Below are 20,786 nucleotides of genomic sequence, written 5' to 3'. Positions count from 1 at the left end.
CACTTGATAGATTTCAAAGAAAACTAATTTGATCATCATAACGGTCTTATGAGATAGCCAGGGATGGTATTGTCATTTCTCTTTTATAGCTTAGGACAGGGACTGTCAAAGTATGTAGCCTGTGAGCTTAATCTGGTCTGCCACCTGTTTTTGTAAATGATGTTTTCTGGGTGACAGTCACGCACATTCCTTTAGGCTGCTTTTGCACTGCAATGGCAGAGTTAAGTGGTTGCAACAAAAACTATATAGCCTGAAAAGCCCCAAATATTTACTATCTGCACCTCTGCAGAAAAGATTTGTCAACCCCTGGTTTAGGGTATGAAGGACTAGACTTTCCTAAGGTCACAAGGCAAATCAGAGGCAGAGCCAGGGATTGAACTCAGGTCTGCCAGCACAGTGCCTTTTGGCCGTGTAAGACAGTCACCAGGATGCAAAAGTGCGGTGGGCAGAGGCAACCTTGGGAGCTGTGTGGCCCATCCTCCCCTGTGGTCCTGGGAAGAAGCTGCTCTATGGTTCTCTTCCTTGCTCTATTGTTCTTCTAGAAAAAATTCTGTGTTCTGACCCTCACCAGGGCATGGCTGCGACCATAGAGGTGCTAGTTACATAAAAGACATCATGAATATACCATGTAATTCAACAGTACTAAATTGCATGTGGATGGTAGCCCCTATATCTGCAATGGTGGCCCTGCAGTGGATGAAAAGCATTCACCTGGTACTGTTCACGAGGGAGCAAGAGCTCCAAGAGAGGAAGCCAAGCAAAGATGCAATGGACTGCCTGAGAAGGGTATGAGCTCCCTGGCTCAGGAGTGTGCGAACTGGTGAGACAAGGCAGAAGAGATTCATTCAACATCGGATGGGACACTGGACTAGTTCACTTAGAAGATCTCATCCAATGTTAAAGTATAAAGAGACAGTAGAGTGATAGGTAAACAAAAATAAATGACAAATAAAAATTTTCATGATCCCCTGAAAGAGGGAGAAAAAAGCCTCACCTGGCCTCCCGTTCCCTCTCCCTTTCCCTTCCTTCCTTCATACCTTCCTTCCTTCTTTCCTTCCTTCCTTCCTCCCTCCCTTCCTTCCTCCCTCCCTTCCTCCCTTCTTCCTCCCTCCTTCCTTCCCTCCCTCTCTCTCTTTCTCTCTTTTTCTTTTCTCTTTTCTTTTCTTGTCTTCCTTCCTTCCTTTCTCCCTTCCTTCCTTCCTTTCCTTCCTTCCTGTCTTTCTCTTTCTCTCTCTTTCTCTTTCTTTCTTTTCTCTCTCTTTCTTTTCTTTATTTCTTTCAGAAGAGGAAACCAAGGGCCCAACAAACAAATTAATATTTTCCATCTACTACAAAAATTAAGCCTGGCATTACCATCTTAAGAACTAATAAATGATCCAAAAAATAGGTGCATTCACTTGTGAAAAGTTCCCACACGGCCTCTTGCTGCTTTTTCAAGTCTAATTGATCGGTCGGGAGTTTGTGATGTGTTTCCAAGACTTCATCCCAGGTCTTATCCTGTACATGAGGAAAAAAGAGAGAACAAAACATTTCCACCTCAGTGGATTGACCTGTTGGCTATTTGCTTTGGCTTGCAGTTCCAAAGGACCAAGCAACCCCCGAAATCAAGATTTCCTGCTTCGGGCCCTGGGCATCCCTCTTGACAGTGACTCCCCAAGTGACCCAAGCCACAGCTTCTCTCTGTGGGGCTCTGGGATGCCAATTCCTCCTAATATGCAGCATGACATGCACAATGTGCATTATTTCTAGTTTAAGATTCAAATCAATTCAGATTGATGACGCTTTGAATTATGCTTGAGAATATCATGAGTCTTTTTCAGTTTATTGACAAAAAAACTCAAAGAACCCTAAACCCAGGACTGGGAAGTCTGATTCCAGGTTCTGTTGGCAAAACTTGTTGAAATTAACTACTGAAGAAGCATGAGGTGAGAGCTTTAGAGCTCAAAGAGACCTTTAGAAATTGTCTTACCAAAAACAACTTAACATTTCAAATGAGGAAATCCAGGCCCAGAGAGACGAAGAGTAGTAACACCCACTTTTAACATTTGTAGAGGCTTCCTGGCCTGTGAAGTGCTCTCACATTTGTTACCTTATTTAAGATAAAATGACTTTCCCCAGCTTTCAGTGTGTTTGAGGAGAGCAGGCCCTGTTCAGCCCTGGGTTCCTCTCTTGCATTTTGCTCTTACTATAAACAAGGCATTAATCTGGCAGCTTAAAATACTGTCCCTCCCCTCCCCACCCCACCAAAAAACAAAAAGAAAAAGTCATACCCCATAGTAAACAGTTTGAAAGATACCTTAAGACCGTAGAAGTCATAGCCCCTGAAGTTGGTAATTTTCACAGAGGACAGGCAGTTTTCCAGATCGGATATGTGCTTGTGTTTGTCTTTGCCCTGCTTAAAGATGGTTAGAAACAGGATTTTCAAACATTGAGTCTTTAATGACATGACTTCGGTAGCCTCGGCATCTTTCGTTCATTCCCTAACATTCATAAGAGATGGCATATTTTGTCTTTAAGCCACTAACAGTTCCAAAGCCATTTCTGAGCTCTAGTAGGAGCCACAGAACCACAGAAGGTCAGACCTGGGGGACACAGGCCCGTGAGACTACCTTGTCCAAACCTCTCATTTTACAAATTAAAAAAAAAAAAAAATCCTAGGCACAGAATGATCATATAGCAAACAGTCTTATCATGCCTACCCATTGGGGTGACATAGCCTTCACAGTTTTAACTTTTCCAAACTCTGGACTCTAAGATTTAATTAACATCAGAAGGTACCTCAGACATATTGGTTCAACCCTTAATTTAGCAGATGACAAAATAAAGCCCAGTGTTCAAGCGACTTGCCCCAAATAATAATTCTCTGCTACAGAATACCAGAATATGCTGGAAACTCTATTTTCCTTAGAATGGAATCACCCACTTATTTTTGTTATAGTCATTTTTTCTTAATAATATTTGTTTAAAAAATCTGATTGCTAAGATAATGTATGTTTATTGTAGAAAATTTGAGAAAAAACAAACAAACAAAAGCATGAAATGTGTCTTCACCCTTACATACCCATTGGAAATATCGTATTCTGATCATATTCATAATTAATTTTTAAATGGTATAATGTATCATATTTAGACACCCTTTTGCAACTTGCTTTTTAAACTTATATTGTGAGCATTTTCTTTTTGGTTCACTCACTATTCTATCAGGACGTCATGAATTGCCCACTTAAAGAGTTCATTTTATCAACCGAAGCAGGAAGAAGCTATCAAATAACAATATGCAAGGCTTTTAAAAGTCAGCTTGGCTGCATTTCAAATGAATGTTTATCACAAACAATTTTTCAACTTGTTCTATTGCCTCAGAGTGCACGATACTGGCATGGATCTAAACAGTTTGGTGAAAGTTAACCAATGTTTTTTTCATGAGCAAGAGAAGGCACAGGTTATCTGCTGTTGCAGGTAGGGGGCTCCCTGCGTGTCTGAAAGGAGACCCTGTCATAGTTTCAGAATGTGCTAATGGGCTGTGGCTGGTTTCTCTGGTAAGGTTATGGCACTGAAAGAGGAAACCTATTGTAGACTCATTAGCCTCCACAGCAGCAAAGGAATCTTGGAACCAGTTAAAGACCTCCTACTGCAATTGGGACATATGCCTTTTGTTGATGTCTGAAACCATAGTGACTGCATGTTGTGGAAATAAAAAATCAGCAGCCAGTTGGAAAAGAAAGAGGCCGAGACAATGGAAGCAGCATTGGAGTTGTGGGAAAGTGAGTGCCAACCCCGTGTTTTGAAGGGCACTCACCGTGGCTTCCTATGGGTTTGACCACCCTCCTAGCCAAATGGCTGGGTGGGTATTCCAGTGAGGGGAGAGGAGACCATTCTCCCAGTGGTCACATTAACTCTTGAAAACGACACAGCCATTTAGTACCTTCTTGCCTCCATTGTGGTGGCCGTGGTTAGGAGAGGCAATGAGAAGCATTTGAAGGTTACGAGAGAGGATACACAGGGTAAAGAAATCGAGAAGCGAAGGTTAATTCTGGAGTCTCAAACTTAGTAACTAAGAGGTAGGTGGCATGAAGATGTGCAGTAGTCACTGGTGACGTGGAACTAGAGCAAAATTGAAGGTTAAGACTGAATATACAAATTTTTGGAGTGGTTGACAAATCAATGAGAAAAGGCAAGATCTATGGAGAGCTCTAATGAGAGAATGGAGGGAGGAGTTTCAAGGTCTGGTGATGGGGACTCCTACAGTTGAAGGAACAGGGCCACATCAGGGGCAGAACAGACTCAAAGCCAGACTGCCTGGAACTGCTGGATGCTCCATAGCTTATGAGCTGTGTGTCCTCAGGCAAACTAGTCAAACTCTCTGAATCCATTTCCCCATTTTCAAAATGAGAAGTAATAATGTCACCTACCTTGTTGGATTGTTGTAGAATTTATGAGTTCACATGTGTTAACTGACATGCATAAACAAGGATACATGCAAACAGTAACAGTACCTGGTAATGTGCTAAACGTTATAGATGTGTTAGCTTTTATTACTAATATTATATTGATGATTGGGAAGAAAGGAAGGAGGAAGGGAAGAAACGAAGGAGGAAAGGAAGGAAAACAGGAGGAAAAAGAAAAATCTGTAATAGATTGGAAAAGCACATCACAACATAGAAGTATGTTTGTTATATTGATGTGGATTACCATTTATAAAGATATGAATTACATGATAAATAAGGCTAAGAGGATAAAGGAAAGAAGACATTAATTTTAAGAAAACAAGATATTGTGTTCTTGTGAAAGTGAAGCTTCTAGAAATGACTTTCTCTTCATTGCTGAAAACATTTGCTGAAAACGTCCACTAATTATTCTTCCTTTGTGTAACTCCCTCATTGCTTCCCTTCCTCCAACATAGTGCCAACCATTTAGCATGTTTTCCTCCACCACCCACAGTTTACTTCTCAGTCCCATCTTCTCAATTGTGAGCTGATAATGGACATCTTGGCATCTTAGATATCTGTCCCAGTACTTGGCACAGTTGCTCGACACATGTGTGTAGAACAAGTTGCTTCTTTATGGGGAAAAGAATGGATCAATCCCAACAACTTGTAGGAGTGTCCCTTCCTTGGCCAAGTTCTTCCCTTCTGAAAGCATATTCTACCTCTCAGGCAGCCCTCAGAGCTTCCCTGTCCTAGATAAGCCCTCGGGAGGGCTGGGGGGGAGATGCCCCTTCTCCTGAGACCTCAGATGTGATTGGTGACCAGCTCTGCCTCTGTTTATTCGAGGAAAGAGCTCAGGAGGGGCTGCATCATAAGCCTTGTCTCAGACCTGTCAGAAAAACAGACAAAGCATGTCTCTAAATGACTGATGAGCAACAGCCCTGGTGGCAATGGTGTTACCATTTTACTAACAATTTAAGATTTGCAGCTCATAATGTTTAGAGTATGTTCCATATAAACGTTTTATTTTTGGGAAAAAAAGTGAAAGTCAATCATACACTTGGCTATGAGAATAAGTCTTTTTCCAAACCCTAATTAAAGATACTACTACTAGTGATACGGCCAAGATTGACTGAGTGTCTGTGTGTGCTCAGCTCTGGGGTAGGCTCCACTTGCATTATAAGGCATTCGTTACAACCACCCTGTGAGGCTGGCACTGGTCTTCTGCCTTTTGTAGGGAAGATCTGAGCTGAAGGAGAGTAATCCATTTGGCCAAGGTCATAGGGCACTAAGGGAAGCAGCTAGAATTGGAACTTCAGAGGGCTTTTTATTTAGCGATGGGACTTAAAAAATAGCAAGGTGTGTGTGTCCATAGAACCACTGCAGATGTCAGCAACTGATGCCAAACTGATTGGCAAGGCCATGTGGGCAGATTTTTAACAGAATGAGGCATAGTAACAGTCCATAAGGCTCCGCTGCTGCTGCTGGTCGTGGTGTGTAAGTAATGCAACTAGTACTGCTGGGAGAACACAAATCAGTCCCTTTCCTCCCCCTAGAAAACAGGAGTCAGGTTGTCATCATGAACGTTCCCTCCCTCTTCCCACAGCATGCCAGAAGGAACGGCTTGACTGTGGCCACCCTTGTCCTAGGCAGTAAAGTCTCAAGGACCACTGACTGAGATGGATAACTCGTCAATTATTGATGGAACCAAGAATGAATTTAAACCCACTAGGATTAATCCAATTGGCTTTCCCAGAAATAGAAGTGTATTTGCGGAATCTGTTTCTGTAAGATCTCATTCATTTTTCAATGTTCCCAATATACACGACACTAACTGCAAACTGGGGCATACATTTGTGCAAGTTTGCTTCATCGAGTGAGCTGCTTTCTAAGCAGCAAGTTATAAATTTAGTGTTGTAAAGCATCACTATATTAGGATTGCTTTGTGTTTTTTTGCAGAGCTAATTAACCACTGGCAATTAGCACTGTTTCGCTGTACAAATTGGCACCACTTGGCATGTTCCGTAGCCAATACTACGGATGTGATGATATCATTTATATTTCACGTGCCATCTGCCTTTATGCAAAGATAAAGCAGAATGAAGAGGCTCTTCAGCCATTTCTTACTTTCTTAGCTACAGGAAGCTTAATTAAAACAAAAATGGCAATTTGCAACACTTACCACTCCTCTTTTGGAGAAAGGCCATCTTGGCTTTTTGGATTCTGGGTGAAATTAAAGACAATATATTATTACGAGTACTTAGAGTAACTAGTGACAGATCATTGTAGTGGTTTACAAAACCTGCTTTTTGAAAATTAGCCAAATAGAATTCATCCTGCTTTAATTCTCTTTCTCTTGAGAATGCACAAATGAATATTTATATTTTTGCAGACGAGTGAATGAAGCAATGTTGCAACCTAAAAGTTGGTGTTCTGTTGCTGCCTTAAGGTGGTACTGTCCTGTTTCTTTACTGGTGTATTATTTAAACTCTTTTTCCTCATTGCTTGAAGAGAAATCTATAACTGTACTGAAGATGTTGAGTAATTTATTTAAGACAGGGAACCAAAACACTTTGGGGCAAAAAGGACAGGCCCTTCATTTTCACACTGTCTTTCCAGAACCCCCCCATCACATGCAAACTTCAATAGCTTGAGCAAATGGGAGACTTGGAAACTGCATTCACTCATAATCCCCAGATGTGGTTAAATGAAGACTCCCAAAATAGGGAACATTAAAACATCACCCATTTTTATGTTGGGGCTTCTTGCTACTGGCCATCATCTAGGAGTTGCTTTGACTTGAGAAGGAAGCCGTTATTCAATCCCTCATTCTTTGGAAGACCAGGAAGGAAAGAGATTCGATTGGATTCTAGCATTTTGAATTTTATGCTGTTTGCATAAAGTTGTAATGCTACCTAGCAAAAGCTGAAAATTGTCTCTTAGGTGTGGGTGGCATGTTCTGACCATTCAGTATACAAAATGGATGTCTTATACATCCATCTCTCTATCAGATCCCCCAGGAGAGTGTGCATAATAATTCAATCAAAGGGAAGCAATGAACTGAGCAGCATTTACTGCAAAGGATGTGCTTAAGGCACCTTCCCACTGTAACCTTGGGAGGCACTTGCCCAACAGATTATCCTCTCATTCATTTTGACCACCTTATCGATCTTTATTAAAGGGAGATTAATAAAGATTTGTGCCCTTAGGCTCAAATCATCTTCACCACACTTAGATCTCACATGCCTGGTGGTAAATTATTACATCCAATTTGAACTGCAATAATTGGGGTCCCTGATCCTTGGCCAACTTCTCTCCTGTGCTTTTCTAGCTTTGGAGCCTTGGGAAAGCTTTGTAAGTATTCAGAAGATTCATGAGTCTTTATTGAATCCACAATCTTTCATTATCTGCCTTAAATATACAATTTTGCTAAACCAGAATCATTATTTCAACTATATCTGCAGGTGACTCATATGCACAGCAAAGCGTGAGCAGCACTGCTTTAGACTGTGACTTGGGAACATGAGGCCTCTCTTCTAAACTCCTGAGAAGAGGGCAGAGGGGTATAGGGAGGATGCTGCTTATCTTTTGCTGTGTGGTATCTACCATGATGCTAGGCACACACAAAAATAACAGCTAGTGAGATGTAGAAGCAGCGATGACCTTGTTCCTTAGCACGTGGTTCTCAAACTGTAGCTGGCATCAAAATCACCTGCAGAACTTGTTAAAAAAGACTGCTGGTTGGGCGCAGTGGCTTGAGCCTGTAATCCCAGCACCTTGGGAAGCCAAGGCAGGTGGATTACCTAAGGTCAGGAGTTCGAGACCAGCCTGACCAATATGCTGAAACCTCATCTCTACTAAAAGTACAAAAAATTAGCCAGGCATGGTGGTGGCCACAGAGTGAGACTCTGTCTCAAACAACAACAACAACCACCACCACCACAACAAACAAAACGGACTAACAGACTGCTGGACACCACCCCCAGAGTTTCTCATTCAGAAGGTGTGGGGGGTGGGCAGCCTGGAATCTGCATTTCTAACAACTTCTCAGGTGATGGCAAAGCTGCTGGTTCAGGACAGCCTTTGGGAACCACTGTTCTAGTTGTTAACTAATTGACAGCATTCTAAAGCCTCTTAAAACATACTAACCTCTGTTAAGGCCACATTGTGTTTAGAACTAGCTCAGATTTCTAGGGGCATGTCCTCAAGTAGATCACTTAATCCCTCCTGGTTTGTTCACTTGGATTACTGTATCATATAAGACAGTAAGTAGATGTGAAATGGTCTGTAAAAATAAAGAGCTATAAACATGTTAGTTATGATTTATTCACTGGTGGCCCTGGGCTCCACATACAGGAGACTGCAGCTGCCCATACAATAGATGACAGATGATAACAGATGCAGACTGGTAGAGACGGCACTGGACTCACAGTCAGGAGCCTTGATTCCATTTCTCTGCACAAACCAGCTGACCCCATGACTAGGCCACTTCTCCTTTCTGGGTCTCACTCACACATATGTGAATGAGGGATGACCCTGGTGGTTTTTAAACTGTTTTGTTGGGTGTCTGAGGCTCCTGGGGATGCCTTGGAGGTGAGTCTTTGGGGCTCATCTCAGCTGCAAGCATTGCAACTTCACCTGGATTTGTTTTATACATTGGATTTCCGAGCAAGGATTCTTTTGTAAAAAGGACTCTGCTAAGAACTAAACCAGTTTAAAAACCACCAGCATGGATAATCCTTAAGTCTCCTCTTAGCTCTCGAAGGCTTTGATTTACCTATCCCCAGAATCTTGAGGAAAACACCCTGAAGATCCTAATTGTTCTTTTATTTCACAAATGAGATGAAGATGCAGAAGCTTTATCCCTAAAGCTGCCTCTCTATCAGACACTCATCTGCCACCCGCACCTCTGCCTCCCCATGGTACCACCCTGGTTGGAAGATATCAGTGTGAGGCTAAAGCCCAGGAGTGGGGTGGGAGATGAACATGACAGCAATAATGGGGAAGCTACTCACCAGCCTAGAGAGGGCACTCTGATCTAGGATGCTGCACCTGTCTCAGGTCTTGGGCCTGGGATAAGACATTTGGCCAGAAGACATTTTGAGGGAAGAACCATACCTTATTCGTCTCCGTAAATGGAATGCCCAATACCAAGACTGGTACTCAGCTGGTTCCCATAATTCCAGTAACAGCTGGTGCCCGTTGTAATTGGTGAGGCTGATTGTAACTGGTCAGTGCATATATTCTACTAATTATTCAATATTTTGAAAATTCCCCCTGGTTATGGCAATATCTGTTCCACAGTGGGCATGGAATGAAAGTATACTGAATGAACAGAACCTGAATTCAGCAGCAGAAGTGGATGGCATAGGTAATCAGCAGCTCCATCTGACACCAGAAGGTCCCCGGGGAACACCTCAAGACCAGGTAAGTTCAGCACCACAGAACTCCGCCTGTGCTCGTAGAACCTGTGCTCAAGAGATAAAAGGAAAACCACACCGAAATATCATCTTAGACCACTCAGAATGGCTATTTTTAAAAAGTAAAAAAACAACAGATGTTTGCGTGGTTGTGGAGAAAGGGATGTTTATAGTCCATTGGTGGGAATGTGAATTAGTTCAACCTCAATGGAAAACAGTATGGAGATATTTCAAAGAACGAAAAATAGAACTACCATTCAACCCAGCAATCCCACTACTGAATATCTACCCAAAGGAAAAGAAATCATAATATAAAAAAGACACCTGTACACATATGTTTATTGCAGCACTATTCACCATAGCAAAGTCATGAAACTGACCTAAGTGTCTATCAATGGTTGAATAGATAAAGAAAATGTGGTATATACACACACATATAAACACCATGGAATGTGGTATGTGTACACATACACACACCATGGAATGTGGTGTATATATATATTTATATATACACCATGGAATGTGGTGTATGTATATATTTATATATACACCATGGAATGTGGTGTATGTGTATATTTATATATACACCATGGAATGTGGTGTATGTGTATATTTATATATACACCATGGAATGTGGTGTATGTGTATATTTATATATACACCATGGAATGTGGTGTATGTGTATATTTATATATACACCATGGAATGTGGTGTATGTGTATATTTATATATACACCAGGAATGTGGTATATATATATTTATATATACACCATGGAATGTGGTGTGTGTGCGTATAATTATATATGCATATTATATACATATACGCACACACACACACACACACACACACCATAGAATACCATGCAGCCATAAAAAAGCGTGAAATTGGCCAGGCGCAGTGGCTCATGCCTATAATTCCAGCACTTTGGGAGGCCGAGGTGGGCAGATCATCTGAGGTCAGGAGTTCGAGACCAGTCTGACCAACATGGTGAAACCCCGTCTCCACTAAAAAAAATACAAAATTAGCTGGGCATGGTGGTGCATGCCTGTAATCCCATCTACTTGGGAGGCTGAGGCAGGAGAATCGCTTGAACCTGGAGGCGGAGGTTGCAGTGAGCCAAGATCATGCCATTGCACTCCAACCTGGGCAACAAGAGCAAAACTCTGTCTGGAAAAAAAAAAAGCATGAAATTATTTCCTTTGTAGCAACATGGACAGAGCTGGAGGCCATTATCCTAAGTGAACTAATCCAGATGCAGAAAATCAAATATCACATGCTCTCGCTTATAAGTGGGCACTATACAATGGGTACCCATAGACATAAAGATGGAAACAATAGACTCCAAAAGTGGGGAGGGGTGAGGTGAGAGGGAAGTAAGTGTTGCAAAATTAACTATTGGGTACAACATTCAATATTTGGGTTATGGGTACACTAGAAGCCTGATCTCCTCCATGATGCAATATACCCATGGAACAAATATGCATATGTACTCCCTGAATTAAAATAAGTTTTTAAAAAGGTGCAAGGAGAGATCTTAGAGCTGAGTTAGGCAGGTTCGTGGTTCAGACCACCTCTGGTCATGCAGAATGGCTGCGAGCTGCCTGTTGCCACTCTGTTAGGAAGGACTGGGAGGCAGGAGAGGGCTGTGATGACACAAACATCCCATACATCTACTCACCACCTCTTCCAGCCTTACTTGCTGTTTATGGTTTTGACTAATTCAAAGCAGAAGAGCTCATGTAGACATGTCAACGCAAATGCACCCTGCTTGTTCTGACTCAGGATATTAGGAAAAAGACCTCAAACACAGAAGTCTTTGCAAATTATGCACACTGCCTCAGAAGGCAGCAGGATCCATGGAGGTGATCATGGTACCCCTGATAATCCGAAGCTGGTTGTTTAAAGTCAGCTACTTTTATTTTTCCCAGAGAAAAATGAGAAATATTGTTAGAAAAGTTCATCACACAGGACTATCTACCTTCTCCTTTCCCCTGCCCTTTTCCTTTCTCCTACCTTCTCCTTTCCCCTGGCCCATTTCATGAAATGTGTCTGTAGGAAGTTCACAAAATAAATGGGTGATGTCACAGACACAGTAGGGAACAGTGCCAAAGCCACCAGGATCTCAGTGATCTCTAAGGAGCAAAATTGGTCAGGCTGGTAAGGGGTCTGCCATACTGGGGACCTGCCTAATAACATGGAATTGTAGGGACTCACAGTTTTCTCATCAGAATTGTTCAGATCTTCCTTTGGTCTATTCTAAGGGACAGAGATGCAATTTCTTCTGTTTACTGACCAATGTAATCTCTATATTTTCACCGACAAATAGTTAGCATATATACTTTACATAGAAAGAAATTTGTCTTGATTTACCAACAAAAGCATAGCTATGAATTGCCTGGAAACTTGAGAGCCCAGGTTTGTCACACCCTTTTGGATATTGTGATTTTGTCTATTGCCATCTAGCACTCTCCCACCCCCAAAGTGGCTGTGCTTGGATCCCTGTTAGTCTCCCTATCCCAGTCCTTCCTCCGCTCTTTCCATTTTCCCACCTAGCTGCTGCTCAAGTCCTACCAGGCTCTGCAGCCAAGTTCCATGGTTCTGACCTTCTATATGAGTGACAGCCTTTCTGCCTGCACTTTCGTCTCTTGCCTCTTAATTGCACATTCTCGGATCCCATGCCCTCTGTCTTGTCAATATGTGTGATGGTGGAGTGTATCGTGCCCTGTTAGGTTCATCATGCTGCTGATGAAAACTGGTGTATATTAGCATATCCTGTGGAATTAATTATAAATACGCATCCCCAAGTCCCACTGTGGAGATTCTGATTTAGTAGGTCTGAAGTGGGCCTCTGTATCTGTATTTTCACCCAGCTCCCTGGATACTCACCACAACTAGAGAACAATTACTTTTGAGGTTATAAGTAACTTGATATAGGCCTTTCCTACCTTTAGGTTTTGAGTATTACTTCACATTTTCAGCCTTTGCCAAAATTTTTTTCAAATCATTTTACTTATGAATAGTAGAACAAGTTGTTTAGGAATTTATAATTAGTGGTTAACTTATATCCCATAATTTTCTACAAAATATATGAAGCAAGGATACCTCAGACTGTTCAGATACACACTGTAGACACAAAATAAAGTTCATTTTCAGTTATAAAAGGCTGCTTCCTCCAAGAAGTCTTCCGTGATACTCAAAGGAAATAATTCTTCATATTTGTGCACTCCTCCACATCTCCACCAGATCAGGGCCTCAACATCTTCCAACTGTATTAACATGGTTACCTTGTTTCTCCGCCTTCCTTTTTATCTCCTTGATTCCAAACTATAATGGTTACTAAAGGTGAGTTATCTAAAATTTAAGTCTGAACCATCCCTCCCTGGCTTAAGACACCTCAGAGGATTCTCATACCAGATAAACACATTTTTAAAGCACAAACACAGGCCTTCCATGATCTGGCTCCATTTACCTGTCTGATATTCCTTACTTTGCAATTTGATCTCTGGAAATAGGGAATGCATTGTAATTCCCCATACAAAATGGTGCTTCCCAGCTTGGTGCTTTGGCTGGGAATGTTTTATCCCCTTGCTGCCTTCCCCAAGTCTGTCTAACTCCTAGTCATACGATGAGATTCAGGCCCATGGATTATCTCTGTTAAGGAGATAATCACAAAGGGGAAGTACTTAAGTAACACTGGGCTCAGCTTTAGTCAATTGTCTATATTCCCTGGGGTTTTGTAATCTGTTTCACCTGCCTTTCCTCTGCTCTTCTATTTTTTTTTTTTTAAATTAGGAAACTTTAGGAGAATGTAGTCATCACTGTTATTGTAATAATAGATAATATGCCAACTCAATGTGCATGCTCTTTCCTTTTCTTGCTATTAAAACCCTGCTTTGTCTGGGATGGTATGTGCTGAGGTCATAGGCTGACCTGCTCTGACTCTCTTGCAGCTACTGAAGGCCATGTGACCCAAACCTGACTGATGAGATTTAAATGGAGGCTCAAGCATGTGAATCCTGGAAAAAGTTTTTCAAAGGGGACAGACTCAGCTAGCTTCTTCTGTTTACCCCTTGTCCTTTGCCTTCTTGCTGTTCGGAATAGATCTTGAAACCTGAACATATACCACAACTCTTGCAAAGACAACAGCAGAATAGAAAAACAGGTGCCTGGGATCTGGTTATGTTACCCAAAACCCTCTCTTTCCTTGCTTAGGTCATTCTAGTTGGGTTCTGTGACATCCAGGCAAATGCTATCCTTACTGACACAGATCTCTCATCCTGGATTCCTCCTCCAAGGATGAGGCCATCTTTCAGCATTCTACAGTCCTGTTTGACTTTTTCTCTACTTTATGATTTGATTTTATAAGAAGATCATTAGGGCTGTGACTTCTTACAACTTTCCTTTTTTGTTTGCCAACTCAATGTCCATGACAGTTATAAGGATGGAAGGAACTGAATCAGGTGGGAGTTGAGAAAGTTAAAATAATTTGAATGAGAAACATAATTCTACCTTCATCATATTGCATACAGGACACTGGGATTGACATGTAGTGGATTAGCAGTGTAGAAATCCAGCCAGGAAGTTTTATAATGGTCTTCAGAAGGTATTATATAACATAAAATGCTGAGTGCTCCGAAAAAGAAGACCTCTGAACAGAAATTTCAGAAGCTTCCCCATCAACTGTATAGTTCTCTTGATAAAAATCTAAGAAGCACATATGAGAGTTTAGCATTTAAAGTGGGCGGGGATTGAAAAAGTTACAATCATATGAATGATAAATGTAATCTAGGGGAATTTTTGGGAAAAAATGGACTATTTTGAGCTTGAACTCTAGATGTTATACACTCTAGTATCATTAAGTTTAGTAGTTTCCCAAGATTCTATAAACTGGTTTTCTATTCCCCGGAGACCTCAGAGAGCGTGTAACTACTATTGGGGTGGAAAGATTCATCTTCCCTGACCCCTTCTTGGATGGCTTATGTGTTTCTGTTCCATGCTTCTATAGTCCTCTGGAGTGGTGGTTAAGAATGTGGGGTCAAATTTCTTGGATTTTAATCTTAGCAGTGTGACCCTTGGTTGAACAACTTGAGTAACCTCTCCAGTCCTTACTTTGCCATTTGGGAAATGCAGACAATAATAATATTTTGTGAGGATGGGCTAAATTAATCAATATAAAGCACTTAGATCAGTGTCCAGAACTTGGTAAGCAGCCAATAAGTGCTATTAGACTGATTATTGAATATATTATAATATCATATTTTATTTATGTGTTTTTTCCATTAGACTGACACTCTAAGTACAAAAAACATGTCTTATAATCATTTGTGTTGGTAGGTGCTAATTTAGAACTTAATCCATTGTTGCTGATGAACATGAATGAATGAAACCATCTTCTCTCATGAAAAGTATCTTATGTTTTGTAGATTCACGTCTTATTTTCCTTATCACCCTAAGGTCCAGCTCCTGGTCTGAATTCCTCTGTTTAGTAAAGGCTCAGTAAACATTTGTTAAGTAAATGGAACAATAACCCAACCCACATATACTCAGAGTGATTGATCATTGCCATTTCCCTACACAAACTCCTGCAGAATGTGTACTCCAAGAATAGCTAGCTGTGTACTGTTCTTTAAACACACTGTGCACTTCACGCCTCCATGCCTTGGCTCAGGTAGTTCCCATCTGCCTGCCTAGCTGTACTTTGTCTGCCTGAAAAACTTGTATTCATCTTTAAATTCTAGCTTAGACATTCCTCCTCCATAAATCTCTTCTGACCCACTCAGGGAGGGACAATTCTCTGTCTTCCCTTCCCTTCCCTACTCCTACCTTGTCTCTTTATAATAAACACATTGAAGATTCATATTGGATCTTATATCTCACAGAATCTAATCTGTTAGCATGGAATCTGACATAGAACAAGTATTCAGATAAGCTTGTCGAATAAATAGACATGTTGACCTATAGATCGAAATACTGACAGTTCTCAATTGCATTTGTTTTTCCATTCTGGAACATAAATGAATAATTGTATGTATATACAAAAGCAGAATACAGTTTGAGTGCTCACCCTCCCCCGGTTAAAAGTGGTTGGTTACGTTACCTGTATCCGTTTCCTTGTCTGGGATACCTTCTGACATCATGCATCCAGTTGGGAGCACAAAGGTCAAATTTGGAATTGAATTTGCACATAGGGAGCAGGGAGAAGATAACTGGCTTGTGAACGGCTTGATCCATGACCTTGACTTTTTGCCTTGGTGTTCAAAACCCACTAATGCTAATTCTGGAAAGGTGAATATGCCTCCGGAAGGACATAACAAAATTTCTGTGGCATGAAATATATTTTGTTCATCAAAAGACAGCATGAGTTAATAAAAATATCAAGAACCACCATTGCAGCCATGCAGAGACCTAGGAAAGCAATCAGAACATCTGCACCAGTAACATGAAGAGACATGGATTGGTGCGGAAAATGTGCCTCTATGTCGAGTCCATGCCTGGCAGTAGACTGGATTTCTCGGCACTCTAGAAAAGACCCGGGTCTGTGTCAGCTGGTGTTGCTCGGATCGTTGGATGAATGAAATTAACTCAAATAGCTGTAATGAGTTCAGCATGACTGAATTTAGGTCTCACAGTGGGTGGAGTTTGTATCCGAACTGGTATCTTCTTTTGGCTGTTCTAAATATTAGGGTCGTTTTTTAATAAATGTGGCATTCATGCAGGATTGTCTCCAATTCTGCATTGACCATCCACTGGAAGCGATCACTGTAGTGAATTCAGAATTCTTATCTCCCTCCCCTAAGCAAAGTGGTGTCTGTGTGGGGTAGGGGTGCCCGGTGGGAAGAGGACAGGGAAGAATATTTTTAGAGATTGAATTTCCTCACAGGAGGACTAAGCTGGTAAATAAACTAATAATAAATGCAAACTATTTGGGGTGTGGCTGGCAACCCATTGTCACCGTGTAAGTACAGTATAACTCCATGCCACCCTTTATTTGTTTAGAAAAACACAACTAGGGTGCAGCGCACCAGCATGGCACATGTATACATATGTAACTAACCTACACATTGTGCACATGTACCCTAAAACTTAAAGTATAATAATAATAAATAAATAAATAAAAAAAAGAAAAACACAATTAAACAAATATCCTTGATAAATGCTTTTTTTTTTTTGGTTTTATGCTTGGCTATTCTGGTTCTTTGCTTCAGGACAAGCTTTGGAACCCAGAAGGTTGTATAACTGGGTGTCTGACCCAGACTTTGCAGCTCTCTAGGGCAGGACGCCCTTTCACTGGCTTTTCCCACCCCCACCCACCATGTAGAAACCCCAATACAGCCACTCTTTCACTAACCCTGAGTTGCGTTGCCCCAAGCTGGTCAGATCCGAAGGGACTAGTCCCATGACTGCTGGAATAATCTCGTCTCCCTTCTGGTACCAGAACGTCTCCTTATTCTATGCTCTGCTGAAGATCTGAAGGTCCATGGTGTGGGCTGAGAAAGCAACAATTCAGAGCATCCCGGGAATTCCCCCCCCACCCCACTGCTGAGCAGGCCGTGCGCCCATGTGTCAGCACTCAACAATGAGGCAGCTCTCACGTGCTGGTGCCAGAAATGTCTCTGGCTGCTGGAAATGGGTCCCCCAGTGGACCTCAAATGTCTACATTTTGTAAGCAATAGACTGATCTTCGTGAATATTATTCTAATTTAAAATCAGCTGGCATTTACTGAGAACTGATTCTTCTTAGACACTTTGTTAAGTGCTTTACATGCATTATCATATTGATTTTCACAAGCACCCTATGTAGTGGATATTACTGTTCTCATTTTAGACCAGAGGAAACTGAGGCTTAGAGGGATGCATAAGGAACTTACCTAAGGTCGCAATGTTGTAGTGAATGATAGAGCTAGAATTAGAAATTCAAATATGCAGCTCTGACTCCAAGAAGACTTGTAAATGGGAAGAAGAGAAAAAGAGACTACCAACTATTTTAATGCACAACAAAATTTTTAAAATGATGTGATGATGGCTACTACTTTAGGAAAAAGAATGGGGTATAATGCTTTGAATGGTGGCCCCCCTAAAAATGAAATGTCCACATCCTAACCCCTGGAACATTTGCATATGGCCTTATTTGTAAAAATGGTCTTAGCAGATATGACTAAATTAACGATCTAGAGATGAGATTATTCTGAATCGTCTGAGTGGGCCCTAAATCCAACGACAAATGTCCTTATAAAAGACACTTAAGAGTCCAGGCTCAGTAGCTCACGCCTGTAATCCCAGTACTTTGGGAGGCCAAGGTGGGCGGATCACCTGAAGTCAGAAGTTCGAGACCACCCTGGCCAAGATGGTGAGACCCTGTCTCTACTAAAAATACGAAAAATTAGCCGAGAGTGGTGGTGCACGCCTGTAGTCCCAGCTACTCGGGAGACTGGAGCAGGAGAATTGCTTGAATCCGAGAGGCGGAGGTTGCAGTGAACTGAGATTACGCCACCGCACTCCAGCCTGGGCGACAGGGTGAGACTCCATCTCAAAAAAAAGAAAAAAAAAAAAAGACACTAAGAGAAGAGACACAGCAAAGAGAGAAGAGTATGCGAAGACAGACAGAGGCAGAGATTAAAGGGAGGCAGCCACAAGCCAAGGAATGCCTGGATGAAAAAGCAAGCGAAAGTCCTCCCCTAGAGCCTTCCGGGGAAGTGTGGCTCTGCCCAAAGTGTGATTTCAGACTTCTGATTTCCAGAATGGAAAGAGGATAAATTTCTGTTGTTTTAAGTCACCTGATTTATGGTAATTTATCACAGCAGCCACAGGAAACAAATATGGGGCAATCCTATTGAGGGGCAAAGGCACCCAACTTAGGACCCGGATTCCCAACTTTGACCTTGGCCTGTTGCTTCCCCGGGCCGCCGTTTCCTTATGCGGAAAGCAAGTGTGCCGCGTGAGGCTGCCTGCATCCTGCATGCTCTAGTGTGAGATCCAGGAGCATCATTCTCCTTCTCTCCTTCTGTGGCCAGTGGGTGAGGACAGTAATTGCGTGGTGACCTTTATCTTGGCAGAAATGTTTGAAGATGATTAATTCAAAGCTCCCCTTTTAGAAATATGACTAATAGATCACTTACATTTTTAAAAGATTCCTTCTGTGCCGCAGACTTCAACCAAGGACTACTAGCCTTTAATTCCCAGGTGCAAATTTTAAGAAAAAATAATAACAAAGGCTAGAGAATATGGGAAGTATAACTGCCCTTTAGTGATATGTGTGTCTTAAAGGAATAAAAATCTCATTGAAGGCACTGCAACTTGCATAAAGCATAGTCTTATCTTTTCCTTTGCTACGAATGTTGCCCAGTGATTTTTGTTTTTTAATCAGGCAGCCTTATCAGGCCCTATTCATCAGAAACTATAGTCCTTGTCTGGTAGTAAGAGTTCATGGTAAATGTAGTCTTTTTCAGCAGGCAGCTTTTCAGCAATTGTGTGACTAGAAAAAGTTGGCATTCCATTTTAAGAATCATAATGTTTTACCCTATGCAAGAAATATAGTGCAATTTGGAATGCTTGCTTATAACTATGGGTTGATTACACAGGAAGAACAAATTAAGCATCAGTAACAAACTTTTTCTAAAAATCTCTTTTTAAAATAATCAAAAGAGAAATGACAACTCTACTGCCAATTATTGAACGACAGTTTTCTTGGTTAAATCTGGGATATATTTTTCCATTATGAGTCTCAAAAAATTGTTGGGAATGCGCTTTTGTATGTTCAACTATGGTTTCCAATTCAACTTTCTATCAAAGTATTCCATTTGTTGGAAATGCAAATGAGAAGCAGATAGGATGATGAGCTTCTAGTTTACTGCCTGGAATCCGGTACCGTGATGGCGATTTCTTATAAATGCAGAGGGAACAAATGGAAGACTTGTACCCTATCCATCAGTTTGAACACAGAACAGAGATACCTCTTAAGAGTCTCATCAGTGTGCGAGAAATGCCATGTACTGTGGCTGTGGGGTCAAATCAGTAATATTTTTTGAAGACACGTGTTCAGAGCACCATGGTAACTGCTGGTAACTGCCCAGAAATCTCACCTTCTTTCTAGGTTACTGTTTTTTATGGAAAACACTCAACATACTCCCTTGTGGGATTAAGCAATACTTGTACAAATCCCCACAAACCCAAAGTACACTCAGAGACAAGCACAAAACTATAAGGAAGATCGAGGAGGTCGAAAGGAGCTGGAGGGAGTCAAATAAATAGTTGGAGGAGAAAATACACAAAACAAAAGGGGACCATACAATTTTCCCTAAAAGGCATGTCCAAACCCAACTACCAATCAATTTCCTTTTTCTTTTTTCTTTCCTTAAACATTTATTGGACACCTACTAAGTGTGAGGCAGTGTTCTAGGTACCGGGGATAAGGCAATAAACAAAACAGATGAAAATTCCACTTTCCTGGAACCTACATTCTGTTAGGTTGGTGCAAATGTAATTGCAGTTTTTGCCGCAATTAAAAGTAAGGGCAAAACCCGTAATTACTTTTGCACCAGCCTAATGAGCTGCACCTTGCACCTTCCCCTTGCACCATGCCCATATCAGAAGGCTCCCCAAGGCTGCAGTCTTCTCTTTTGAGTAATGAGGAGTACACTGCCTATTAGTCTCTGAATCCTGTCCAACAAGCCTTACAGCCCCAAAGAAGCTGACAGAGTCTTCTCCTCCAGTATGTTCTACAGTTAACAGACAGTGCTAGGGACATAAAGGGTTTTAAATAAAAGCCTGTGGCGTATAATATTGTATTGAACCTAAAGGTCAGATACATTACATTTGATGTGCCTGATGTTAGAATATTTAGCTCTGGGGTTAGAAAATGTTAGAAAGGATAAGTCAATGACTTACATGTGGGAGGTGCTGAATGAATGGTTTCTCTAAGAATAACCATAGCTACTATTTGAG

The 20,786-nt window shown here is 41.4% G+C and overlaps 1 protein-coding gene across 1 annotated transcript in view; it reads right to left on the bottom strand.

Moving 5' to 3' along the window:
- PLEKHG7 (pleckstrin homology and RhoGEF domain containing G7) overlaps positions 1-20,786 on the bottom strand; it is a 69,336-nt gene that overhangs the window by 33,591 nt on the left and 14,959 nt on the right. Inside the window, exons 4-7 of the mRNA XM_024257215.3 lie at positions 9,765-9,892; positions 6,607-6,647; positions 2,297-2,392; positions 1,354-1,497 (exon numbers count right to left, since the gene is read on the bottom strand). Coding sequence (XP_024112983.2) covers positions 1,354-1,497; positions 2,297-2,392; positions 6,607-6,647; positions 9,765-9,892 — 409 coding nt within the window. The remainder of the gene's footprint in view (positions 1-1,353; positions 1,498-2,296; positions 2,393-6,606; positions 6,648-9,764; positions 9,893-20,786) is intronic.

Source organism: Pongo abelii, chromosome 10, assembly GCF_028885655.2.
Source record: "Pongo abelii isolate AG06213 chromosome 10, NHGRI_mPonAbe1-v2.0_pri, whole genome shotgun sequence".
Classification (NCBI taxonomy): Eukaryota; Metazoa; Chordata; class Mammalia; order Primates; family Hominidae; genus Pongo; species Pongo abelii.
Note: the sequence above shows the minus strand (reverse complement) of the source record. Positions and strands in the feature narration are given on the sequence as shown.